The 13,160-nt window shown below is 41.9% G+C and overlaps 1 protein-coding gene across 4 annotated transcripts in view; it reads left to right on the top strand.

Annotated features, from left to right (window-relative positions):
• The window catches only part of CCDC88C (coiled-coil domain containing 88C), a 126,004-nt gene that overhangs the window by 106,722 nt on the left and 6,122 nt on the right, over positions 1-13,160 (top strand). For 3 of the 4 annotated variants that reach the window (XM_073349437.1, XM_073349436.1, XM_073349434.1), the window contains exons 22-28: positions 229-415; positions 1,764-1,909; positions 4,038-4,127; positions 5,635-5,876; positions 9,667-9,852; positions 11,721-11,789; positions 12,676-12,744. In XM_073349437.1, coding sequence (XP_073205538.1) covers positions 229-415; positions 1,764-1,909; positions 4,038-4,127; positions 5,635-5,876; positions 9,667-9,852; positions 11,721-11,789; positions 12,676-12,744 — 989 coding nt within the window. Of the gene's footprint in view, positions 1-228; positions 416-1,763; positions 1,910-4,037; positions 4,128-5,634; positions 5,877-7,353; positions 7,790-9,666; positions 9,853-11,720; positions 11,790-12,675; positions 12,745-13,160 lie in introns of those variants that run through there. The other variant, XM_073349438.1, reaches the window with a different exon arrangement.

The following is a 13,160-nucleotide window of genomic DNA, read 5'->3' as shown; positions in this document are numbered from 1 at the left end:
GCATTATGCTCTGTATTCTTTTCCTTTCAATTCTTTTGTAGAGATGGAACATTTTGTGATACTGTTGATGCTGTAGCTAACATGTAAGATACAATCAAGTAAAGAGATATTTAAAAATTGGCCTTGACAAATTCAGTTTAGATTTAACAACCGTGACTCAGCATACTGGTATTGTGGCTTTCAGTTGTTGAGTATTATATGTAAGCTGCCTGGTTTCTTCATTTTCAGGGTAAATTTCTTGCATAGCCAGCTAAAGGCAGAGTATGAGGGGCTGCATGCACACACTAAGGAGTTGAAAACCTCACTGAATAATTCTCAGCTGGAGCTGAACCGCTGGCAGGCTCGCTATGATGAGTTGAAGGAGCAGCACCAGTCCATGGATATCTCCCTGACCAAGCTTGATAACCACTGTGAGGTGAGCATCTAGCAGCAGGACATTTTCCCGCTTGAGGTAGGGCCAGCCTTTCCAAAGGAGCCGTCTTCCTCTATGTTAAAAGGGCATCTGTTTAAATGTGCTCCAGTCCTTTGGAAATTGTTGACCTTGAGCTCTAAGCAACAGAAGAAAATCACCTGCGGTTAAGTTTTCAGTTGAAATGAAAGCCAGTCTTGCAGCTCAGCTGCCTCTCATGCTGCGCATTTGCTTATTGGTTCTGAGGCAGGCACATCAAAGAGGTGATGCGCTGTCCGTAGGGAAGAAGATTTGGTTACACAACACTGAGTAGCAGGAAATTTGCACAGTAGATGTTGCTCCTTGGGAGTATGTTTGGTGTGAGCTGGGGCAAGGCAGGAGAAAAAGGCTTTCAGAAGGGGTTAAACCCAGAGGCAGGAATTATTTGGAAGGTGAGGAATCCTCTGACTTCCTGAACCAGCTACCCCTCTACCACCTTCCTTTGCTGCTCGCCCTTGCAGTCGGGGATCCTGGCTTGAGGACTAGTGTTTTGTCCTTAACCTGATGACTATGTTGAATTTTTCCATGTGATTGAAACAGTGACAGCCAGCATGAAGGAACTGGTAAAACTGAGCGTATTTGCCTGTGGTAAAAGTTGTACTCGGTTTATTTACCAAAATATGAGGGAGGGGGAGAAATCCAGTTACCCCTTGGCCTTTTTGGCTTTGAATGAGTTCTAAACCTGCTGGCTAAAGATCCACTTCTGTTGAGTTGAATTTGCTACCACATCTTTTTAGGGCACAGTCCTACAAAGTACTGAACACCCTCAGCTCCCCTTGCTTAAGTGGGAGTTGAGGGCGTCCGGTGATGCTCAGGAGATACTCAGCACACTGTAGTGCTGGACTTTTGAGTAGCAGAAGGGCAATGTTACCAAGATACAGCTGGGGAGAGAGAAGTCAAGGATATTGGGAAGCAGGATAATCTTGTGGGTAAGGCGCTGAACTGAGATTCGGGACACTGGGTTCAGCTCCTGGCTGTGCTATATATTCCCTGTGTGACCTTGGCCATGTCACTTAATCTCTGTGCCTCGGTTCCCCATCTATAAAATGGGGATAACACCACTCCCCTACTCCAAAGAGGGTTTGTGAGGACAAATTACCACAAGATATGGGCACAATTCAGGAATCGCTGAAGGAAATTCTTTGGCCTATGTTATGCAGGAAGGTCAAACTTAAGTGGTTATGATGGTCCCTTCTGGCCTTAAAAATGTATGACTCTATACCTAGGTAATTCTGTACTTGTTCTAATTTATTATATTGCATTCAGAGTGAAGTCAAGTGCAAAAGGAAAATTTACCTCTTATTCTGTTGTCTAGCTGCTTACCCGTCTAAAGGGAAATCTGGAAGAAGAGAACCATCATCTCCTGAGCCAGATCCAGATGCTGAGTCAGCAGAACCAAATGCTACTGGAGCAAAACATGGAGAACAAGGAACAGTATCATGAAGAGCAGAAGCAATACATGTAAGAGACTAGAAATATTGACTTGTGACAAGTAGGAGTAAGCTGATAGGCAAGAAAAGAAATGGTGAGTGTCGAAAATGTTATATATCAGAAGCAGAAAGATCAAGATAACTGGTGGGCGCACTGGATTCCCCAGGTAGGTAAAGGACCATTTAAGGAGAATAAAGACATTGTAGAGAAGCTGTATCTTTCCATGTCTCCACCACAGAGGATGCTGAGGAGCTACCTACCCTAGACCAGAGATAATCAATAGTTGGACTGTAGGCCAACTCTGGACCAGCAGACGCTTTTGAATGGACCGTGAAATCTTTTTATTGACATATTATTGTTATTACGGTGTGAAAAATGTTTCTGTGGAGTGCGGACCTTGACTATGCCTTGTCCAAGAAATTTGGACTTTGATAAAAAATAATTGACTACCCATGCCCTAGACCAACTCTTTTCAAGTAATAAAGATGAGGTACTGTGAGATGTTGAGGGGTGAAAACAGGAGGTACTAAAACCAAATGATAAAAGAGCAGCATCCAAGAGCTCTGAAGGAACTTAAGAATGAGTTGCTGATCGGCTAACAAAAACCTGTAGTCTCTCATTAAAATAAGTACAATACTGGAGGTTTCAGAGTAACAGCCGTGTTAGTCTGTATTCGCAAAAAGAAAAGGAGTACTTGTGGCACCTTAAAGACTAACCAATTTATTTGAGCATAAGCTTTCGTGAGCAACAGCTCACTTCATCGGATGCATACTGTGGAAAATACAGAAGATGTTTTTATACACACAGACCATGAAAAAATGGGTGTTTATCACTACAAAAGGTTTTCTCTCCCCCCCACCCCACTCTCCTGCTGGTAATAGCTTATCTAAAGTGATCACTCTCCTTACAAGGTGGGCCATTTCCAGCACAAATCCAGGTTTTTTCTTCCCTCCCCCCCAACCCAATGGCCCACCTTGATTATCATACACATTGTAAGGAGAGTGATCACTTTAGATAAGCTATTACCAGCAGGAGAGTGGGGTGGGGGGAGAGAAAACCTTTTGTAGTGATAGACACCCATTTTTTCATGGTCTGTGTGTATAAAAACATCTTCTGTATTTTCCACAGTATGCATCCGATGAAGTGAGCTGTAGCTCACAAAAGCTTATGCTCAAATAAATTGGTTAGTCTCTAAGGTGCCACAAGTACTCCTTTTCTTTTTGCGAATACTGGAGGAGTGGAGGATAGCATGTGTTCCAGGCACTAAACATGGGTTGCCACCAATTAAGCAATATTTAAGCTCATTTTAGTGATTTATGTTTCCATAAATATTCAACACAATATTCTTTTAAAGGACACAGAGTCTCTAAGGATCCAAGTTCTTCATCCACTTTCACAATCTCTTTTTTTAAACTGATTCACTGAAGTATGGCACTATTTTCTTCTATTTTACATCTACAAACAATCTAATCTTCACAGGGATATATGGGCTCTCCCTGTACTACAGTGAGGATGAACAAAATACATTCTTGTTCCTCTCTAGGGTAGATCCTTGGATTTACAGACCCAGGAGGTAGGAGTGATCCTGGGAATAACTGACTGAGTTTTACTTCAGTACCAGGAAAAATTATTGAAACAGTGTTTGTAAATAAAACACCTGGATGAACATATGATAGAGACAAACCAGACCGGCTTCTGAAAAGAAAAGTTGTGCCTGTAGATTTGCTAGCATGTCAATTAAATGGTAGCTAAAAAAACTGGGAGAAATAATTTAGCATTGTAGCACGACTCTCTGAAAACATTGGCATTGTTCAAAATACAAGGCATGTTGGTTTCCTACTACCTATCTTCTCTTTATTGAGACCATAACTGGTGAACCTTCTATCTATGTCAACTGTATCAAACTGACATGTCAGTAAGATTAAGGTGTGTTTGCGTTTTGTTTTCCTAGACAGTTAGTGAATAAGATCAATAGGGTTAAATTACTTCTGTTGCTTGAATGCACTGGATAAGAAGACTTTTTGATCTGTAAAGTTCTAACCTGTAGGACGGCCTTTTTCTTCTCCTGGTGACTGTTGGCCTTGCCCTTCCATTTTGTCACCGTGGTGAAATCCAAGCAAATCCTTCAAGATCTACCTTTTTTTTTGTATTTTCACAGTGATAAATTAAATACATTAAGGAGACACAAAGAAAAACTGGAAGAGAAGATAATGGATCAGTACAAGTTTTACGATCCTGCTCCAAAAAAGTAAGTTTCCTTCCATTTCCATGCCACTATTGCGATACAGAATTGAGAACAAAAGGGGATCTTCATAGCTGGAGAGGACTGAAACCCTGTGACTCCCTGCCAGGAGATGTGACAAAGGGAGCAACTGGTGCCTCTGGTCATCACCACGCTGTCCTCCTCTGACCCCAGAAGCCTCTAGCTTTAATTGAGATTCTTCTTGATGGGAGCCTGTGCATTGTCCCCCACAAACTCCATTGGACATCCACACAAAAGTTAACTGACTCAAGCTCAAATCCTGTTTAGCATGTGCTAACATAGACTCCGGTGCACATGCGGAGTCCCAGTAACTTCATATTGGGATCTGAGCCAATATAAGCTTCTACTGGGAGCCATTTCGCCCTGACGAATACCTTCTTCTTCCTCCAGGAGTGAGCTTCAAGCAGCAGAACCCATCTCTGTGAGGGAGCCGGGGGGCGGGGACAGAACAGTGCCTCTATTGGTGCTTTAATGCTTTCCTGAAGCGGGGCCTGAGTGACGGTTTATTAAGTAAAATGTCAGATTCATCTATTTAAAAGACCATTCCCTAAACCTGCTTCCTGGTAGCAGAGGAGAGAGAGAGAAATACATTATCATTTTTTAGTAATGGGAGAGGCCAAGGTATTCCAGTGCTGAGGGCCATACAAGATCCTGGTATCCAAAGGATGCTGAATTGCTGATCAGGGTGGGGTCGTTTAATCTGTTTGTGAAAGCCTCACAATATAATCTGTCAGTTTTTGTTTCAAATTCTGTGCTCGAATTCAAGCTAGGGTATCAGATCTGAGGACCTGCTAAGCAATGTATGGCCACTAATCTGGGCTGTCAGACTAGTGGGATGGTTTAATCAACAAAGCCACCTCTGTCTGTCTTTGGAACTGCATCTTCCCGTTGACACTGAATTGGCATCACAGACAATAGGACCCAAACAATGATTAAGCAGCAGCGCTGCTTCCAGAGCTGCTCTTTCAGTGAGGGATAAGCAGTCCAAACAGAGGAATAGGCCTTTTAAAAAAAATCAATGAAAGAACAAAACCGTGTGAACCCCAGCATAAACGTCTGACACGCCCAGTGCACTGGACAATCCATACTAATGGTTAGAAGCCTTGATTTCACAACTTTTCAGCCTATTCATGTAGCAAGGCCTCCCACCCTATTAAAATGTTTCATGTGGGTCCACACATATGGTTTTGCTTCTAACCGTGGGACAGTCCCCTTATTCAGATCACTAGCTCTGGAGAAATATTTCCCTTGACTGACACTGACCTCGAAGGAGGAGAACCAGCCACTTTCATTTTGTGAAATCATTCCCTGACCACGTGTTTGATGATAAGATTTCCACATCTCACACTCTGGGGACCCTGCACCCTGCCTTAATTCTCAGCATAATTTAAAAGTCGGGGGGAGAGGGGAAGCTGTGGTGCAGTTCTAGATTTCAAGGAAAAAATGTTCAAGTATTTTATGATCTTCCCTTATCAAAATGTTCCTCTAACAGGAAAAACCACTGGATTGGAGCCAGAGCTTTAGTCAAACTGATCAAGCCAAAGAAAGAGGCTACAAGGGAGCGATTGATATCATCAGTGGAGAGTCCTCAATGGCACTCTGACTCCACAGAGACCGCATCATCTCCATCTGCTTCTCAGATATTCAAGCATCAGCAGGAGAGTCTGGATAACACCTCTCTGGGGTCAAACTCTATGGAAGAGAAAGTGAGCCACAATGGAGCTTCAAACAAAGGTATATGTCTGGCTTAGAGAGGTAGTTAATGAAATAGAAGTCATACACTAGGCATTTTATTTGCTGGGAAGGCCTTAAGAGGCATGATTCTTACATAATATATTATGTCACCATGAGTTATACCCTTTTAATATTAAACCAGTATTTATATTTATTAGTTTTCCTTATCTGTGACTTGTTTTTCAGTTTTACATTTTCCCTGCATATGTTGCATGTTACTTAATAAGATGATGGACAAAATTAAGTTAGCTTGCAAAAAGAAAATGAAGTCCATCTGTGAAACTATGTAATTCACTAGCCTTTTCTGTTGTTAAAGTTGTTGGTGTGGTATTGTCTGGCACCAGCAGAGGGCACTCTCAGAAAATAAATGCAAGAAGAATAAAATAATTTTAATTTCTAATAAATGCCTATTATTTGTGGAGACAATGGAGTGTTTCCATTTGTAGTCGGTTTAAAAGTTTCCTAATGCAAAGTTATAACAAGTAATTTCTGTGATGTTGCAAGAATGTGATATAAAAGGAATATAATTTTGTGCGTGTATATTTAGTGTAGTGTGTTGTTTCTGTGTGCAGTTGGGAGAATTATTTTGTACAAGAATCAAATGTTCCCAATAATGCAGAATTTTAATGGAAAGCCCCACAAAATTAATGAATTATTAGCTTTGCAAAAAAAACCCTCCAACCTTCACTGCTGCTACTGAGATCGCTCAGATCTGCCTCCATTTAACTTTTTGTCCTCTAAGAATATTTTTCAAGGAACAACTTGAATGGTCTCAAGAACTTACACTCATGGTTTCATGCTGGGTGTGAGGGAAGAATGGAGGGCTCCATTATTACAAATGGCAATTTAGAAAAGTCTTTAATTGTTTTAATTCCTCTTTCCCCTCATCCCCCACCCCAGTTCTGCATGGTCTGTGATCAATGTACAATGAAAAGGCATATTTAAAATCATCTGTATCTTAGCCATGTGTAATTCCAGAAAATGTGAAATGTGATCTGTGTGCATCCAAAGCTCCTACTGACCTAAAGGAGAGTTTGGGATGAGCAAGAAATGCAGAGTCAGGCCCCTTCAGAGTTCCAGGGACTCCATGAAGTCCTCTAAGGACTTCACTGTTACTACTGATTTTACATGGAAGGTGCTCAGATACTGCAGTGGTGGAAAGCTGTATATGTTACCACTAAGTAATGTTTCGATGCACATGAATTATATCAAGTGTATATATAATATGTTATAATACATTTTATTATCACAGATGACATTATTGGCAGTTCTAGATAGAGGTTGCTCATGTGTACTCTATTAACTAATTATGAATCTGATTCCCTAAACATTATTTAGTCATAGTTTAGTCTTTTTCATGTTTCACTGGATTGTGTTGTCACTTAGCTGTTTTAAGACATTTTAGTTATATTTTTATTTTTTTGTTCACTATTTTTCTTCTTCTTCTTTTTGGAATACCTGGGTGATAACAATTTAGCTGCTCAACGCAAAAAGATTGCCTTTTTGAGAAGCAAAAGCAAGGACAAAGAAAAGCCTCCTAAGTCTCCATCGAATCATCAGTCTCTCACTAATCGTCTGCGGTTCTGGTCTTCTTCCGACATCCCATCCTCTCCTAATGAACCTCTTTCTTTCTCGGAAATGGGAGATTTCTAACACTTTGTCTTTATTTTCATATATTTCTCAAGTTTAAAACAAAAAACCCACATGCTTAAATGAACACACACATTGGTACAAACACTCAGCATGTCCTTAAAATAAACTAAATACAAGCACAGATTAGTTGAATGTGGACTTAATTTTTTCAGTAGAAGATGAATCATTATTGCACACTATGGATCATTTCTTCAATGCAGTATACTTTTAGGGGACCTTATGACATACAGTATGCGTATGTATACTGGCTGTGGTGCACATTATAAGTAAGTGAAGTTGCTGTGGGCTTCATTGTCTTCTTGCAATTACAGACTTGCATCATGTCCAGTTGAAATGTGGAAATTGCTTTTGCTATGCTTCCTACAATGTATTATCCCTTCTAAAATACGAAGCTAATATATAAGCACACTCAAACCTTGGAGATTTTTCCAGTGCTCTGTGCAGCTAAATTTAAGATTGCCAACTTATTAAAATTTCTCTATGCTTTCAGGCAGTCTAGATCTAGAGATATAGTGGCACTCATTAGCAATGCTACTCTCCAGATGTCTAAACAGCCATTTTTAGAAGTTTTATACGTTTGGTTGTAAAAATTCATCTTGAATGAAAGTTGGGGGGTAAGATCTGAGCCTCTGAGCATTTGGTTTTTGAGAATGATTTTATGTCACAAAAGGTGATTTGATCTCTTTTAGTTGCCCAAACTCCTTACTGTCTAGTAGTCATTGCTATTTGGTGGCTTGTGAAATGAACTCAAGGTCACAATCCACTTCCTGTTGGAAAGTGTCCATTATCACAGTTGGTGCCCTTGTGGTCATCCTCAGCAGAAACTCCCCTTTCTCTCCCAGAGGTGATTCCTCCATATCAGAGCTGAACACACTGGCACAGCAGCATAGAGAAGTTTGCACTGTCGCTACCTGCTCTTTGGATTAATAGAGAGCATCAGTCTCCAGGGCTATTAATTCAGCATCTTTGAAGGGCACTAAATTAATTTTTCAAAGGCAATTTGAAATATTGACTTGCTTGGCAAGTTTTAGCCCATAACAATTTTTATGGCTGTGCTATAAACTTCTAAAATGTGGGAGAGAATAAAAATGGTGTAGACTTCATGCTGTGGAAGCACACACAGACTGTACCTCTGCTATAAAAGACATTTTTTTCTGAGAGAAACTTTCAGAAACAGCATAACCCAATAGTACCCTCGTCCACCTTCTCTAATACATTTGTGTTGCTGCCCTGTGCCTTTGAACTAACCAGTTTTGTTTCGTCCCTGCCAGCTGTTTATTCTGACCACCTTGCTCTGCTTTGTTTTCAGTATCTAATTACCATTAATTAACCTCAGAAAAATTTAGGAAACCAGAATCTTGCTTCTCATCAAGGCTGTTTTCTAAAATGAAGGCTTTAAATTTCGCTCTGTTTTATTTGAGCCTTAAAATAGGTATTAGCTGTGTTAATTGGGGTTTTTTAATACATTCCACCTCATCATTGGAAAAAAGACTTTCTGTCCACCTAGGTGTGTTTAATATTTTAGCAGGCAGTATTTGCTGTTAACCAAAAATCCTGTTTAAGAAATCAGTGCATTGAAGGAGGAGAGTTTAAGCGCTCCGGAGAGTCTGAGCTCTTCTCACAGCAGAATTCTGTATGGACAGAGAGAATATCTTTGCATGAATCCTGTTAGGTGATTTTAAAATCAGGAACCTTTGTTTTGAATATGGCTTTGACTCGTCAATATATCGAAGCTTTATTCCCTTTTATTACTGAAACAAGTGCTTATAAAATGTACCTTAAGGCATTTCATATCCCACTTATTTGTTCTGCTTTCATGTCTTTGCTCCCGTGTCTATCCTCTTCCTTTCACAATATGTGTTGCATGTATAAAAACAACCTTCCTACTGACACTAAATTAACCCTTGTCACTCCAAAGCTTCCTAGTGAGCAGACATAGGATTACAAAACTGGTTACAGAAATCTCTTCCCCAAGAGTGAACTGGTTCCTGAAAAGCTTGCAAAACTAGCGCCTCTATTGTGCATTTGTGTGTGTGCCTGCTTGTTATGTCTATGAAAGTGGATAGACAGATACATGTTTGACTGTGTTGTCCTCTGTTGCCTCATTTATCTCTCTCTCTCTTTCTCCCCTGCTCAGCATTAATGGATCTAAAACCAAACCGAATTTCCCAACGTGGAGGCAGCAATGATAATGTTGAAAATTCAGCAGACTCTGCCACTAAGCACTGCATGGAGCTGGGTTCCAGAACTTACTCTACCTCAGCCATCCATGTGACCACTTCAAGTTCTGCTCCCACTTCCAGGCACCAAAGCAAACCCAAAGGTGCGTGGTGCAAGCTTGCATTTAGCCTATCTACAGCTAGTCCAACTCCCAGTACTTGGAGCCCCACTTCACTGTAACGTGACCTCCCATCATAACAGATACTGCAAGGTACATAATAGGCCTTCTACAATTACAGAAGCTCAGCACATGCTATAACTAGAGCCCTGCAAATCCATGGATATCCACTTCATATTCGCGGATATCCGCATCCCCGGATGCAGATACCCACAGACGATTTTTGTGGATAGTGGATCGGATGCAGATACAGCCACGCAGGGCTCTACTCATTGGTGTCCCATGTTATCCAGATTGGGCAGCCCTGGGGGCACAGTGCACTTGGGGCCAGTGGCCAGTGGCTGGGATTGGGCGGCAGGCTGGAGCCGGAGCCGGGGCTGTCCAGCACCCGCTCGCCACACCGCTTCCTGTCCAGCAGCTCGGGTCCCTCCAGCAGTGCCAGCGTCCCCACCATGGCTCGTCCTGGCAGCACTGGCTGCGCTCCTGGCCCACCAGCTGCTGGACAGCGGAGCCCGCCCCCAGCCACAGGGATTGGAGGAGGTGGGGCCCCAGCGCCTCACCTCTTCGCCCCACTGTGATGCAACACACACTGCTGCTGCCATCCCTTGCAAGTCCCCAGGAGCAGCACACAATGCGACACCCCTTTCCCCATGCCCCCGCACCATCCCTTCTCCTCAAGACCCCGGCCCTGCACCGCCCCTTACCCCCAGTCTCCACCTTTGTGCCGCCTCTTCCCTGCAAGACCCCACCCCCCGCTCGCTCATCTCCGGTCCTTCCCCCACCCTCCCCATCGCTAGCCGTTGCAAGATGGCTTGCTGCTGCAGGTGCGAATGTGGATACACATAAAAGACGGCTAGCGGATGGGTTGGATGCATGTTGATTCTGGTGGATGAGGATCCACGTTTTTATATCCGTGCAGGGCTCTAGCTGTAACACAGTGGTCCCCTTGATAAGTTATAGGTAGGGCCCTATCAAATTCTCAGCCATGGAAAACGCGTTACGGACCATGAAATCTGGTCTTTGTGTGCTTTTACCCTATACTGTACAGATTTCATGGGATAGACCAGCATTTCTCAAATTGGGGGTCCTGACCTAAAAGAGAGTTGCAGGGGGATCGCAAGGTTATTTTATTGCCACCCTTACTTCTGGGCTGCCTTCAGAGCTGGGCAGCCAGAGAGCGGCGACTGTTGGCGGGTGGCCAGCTCTGAAGGCAGTAGCCCGCCAGCAGTAGCACAGAAGGAAGGGGGGCAATACCGTGCCATGCCACCCTTACTTCTGCCCTGCTGCTGGTGGCGGCGTTGCCTTCAGAACTGGGGTCCTGGCCAGCAGCCGCCGCTCTCCAGCTGCCCAGCTCTGAAGGCAGCACAACCGTCAGCTACAGCGCAGAAGTAAGGCTAGCGGTACCGCAACCCCCCTACAATAATCTTGAAAGTGCCCGTCCCATCCCCTCCAACTTCTTTTTTGGTCAGGATCCCTACAGTTACAACACCAGGAAATTTCAGATTTAAATAGCTAAAATCATGAAATCCTATGGCTGTGAAATTGACCAAAATGGACTGTGACTAAAATGGACTAGTGACAAAATGGACTAGTTCTAGGGCTTCTTTACACCAGCAAAGCTACCATGTGGGAGGTCACATTACAACGCACTAGTCTTTCCCTCCAACTCAACTTGACTGTGGGCCCATTGATTCAAAATGGTGGCCAAAGAGATGGATATTTCTCCCATGTAACCTTTATAAAGTCATTCAACAGGCTTTACCACTTATACTGTAATGGTCTGTTCAAGGCAAATCTTTGGGATTGACCTTTCTAAACTTAATGTTACCTACTAAATCTTATATTCTTTCCAGGATATAATTCAGAGGATAATCTTTGTGACCAATCCCTTGAGGTAGAGTTTTCAAGAAACAGACAACATGGTAAGTTTATGGAATGTAAGATTACACTAACCCTCTATATTGGGGCCTGCTTCATAATGTCGAAACAAACCCCCATAGGCCATTATAGTTAAACTCGGATTATAAAATGATGTGAAATTGTTTATTAGTAATTTCTTTAGGGTTTTAGATCCAAATGTTTTATTTATATCTTAAGATTTTTAAAAAAAATTCATTATTTCCCAATGAAACTTATAAAAAAAAAAAGAAGAAATTCCTAATCAAGACAAACTGACCTGCCTCAGCAGCAGCATGTTCAGTGCATGCACTGATTTTTAAGATCAATATTTACATATAACAGGGAGGGAAGGAATCAGCCATAGTAGATTTCTTCGGGGGTGGTAGCAACAGCTCTGGGTAATAAGTCCCTTCCTGGAGGACTTTGAATTTGCAAGCTGGTTAACAGCACTAAAAATTCACTAGCTCGCCTCTAAAAAGGATCTTGAAAATAGAGGAGAAGAAAGAGAAAACGTTTTAAATAAAAATGCATGTTTCATAGTTGGACCAATAAAAACTACCTTAGTATATCAAACATAACATCACATTAGCCCTTTTCATCATTAAAATTTCTCTTTGTGGCAAACATAATTACTGTAGAAGCGAACTGAAGAATACATTTCTCTGCACAAAATGGTAGTAAGAAAATGAGATGTTCTTAAACACCTGAAAAAGGAAGAATAGGGTTGATTTGTGTTGTGTCCAGGTTCTCACTTGATGTACATCACATTCTGGTAAAATTTTCAAATGTACCAAAGTCGTATTTTCAAAAGTCACTTAGGCATTTAGCATCCAAAGTCTCACTGAAAATCAATGGAACTTGTTGACCTTGTTATGTGCTCATGAACTTAATATTCCTGTTTCTTTACAGTTTCCAAGCCAAATAGTTTAGAGAACAGTCAAAATGCATCCAGCAATAGTTCACCTCTCAACTTGAAAGGTAAGATATTTTCAGAGCTGAGGTGCCCTCTGCCGAACAGGAAATGAAATTGAATTGCATGCAAAGCATTTTCTTTTCTTTCCAGTTGGGCTTGAACAAATAACATGGTTTTGTAATCTGAGCAGGGGCCTGGCTACCCCAGAGACTTGAAACAATGCTAGCAAGAATAATTTTTTAAAGTGTGAACATGACTAACATGGCCTGAATTCTAGGACAGAGAGAGACCAATTCTTCTGCCATATCACAGGCATCATTTTGGGGTATTCTGATGGATGAAAGTCCAGACTTAAACTCTGTCTGTATACGCAAGCAGTTCTCCAGCATTCTCATTCTGTGCACAACTTCATAAGATAAACATGCCCTCTAAGTTGCTAGAGTTCTGTCTATTGACAAGGATAAACCTATTAGGCTAAACG

The sequence above is a fragment of the Lepidochelys kempii genome, chromosome 6, assembly GCF_965140265.1.
Source record: "Lepidochelys kempii isolate rLepKem1 chromosome 6, rLepKem1.hap2, whole genome shotgun sequence".
In the NCBI taxonomy this organism is placed as follows: domain Eukaryota; kingdom Metazoa; phylum Chordata; order Testudines; family Cheloniidae; genus Lepidochelys; species Lepidochelys kempii.
Note: the sequence above shows the minus strand (reverse complement) of the source record. Positions and strands in the feature narration are given on the sequence as shown.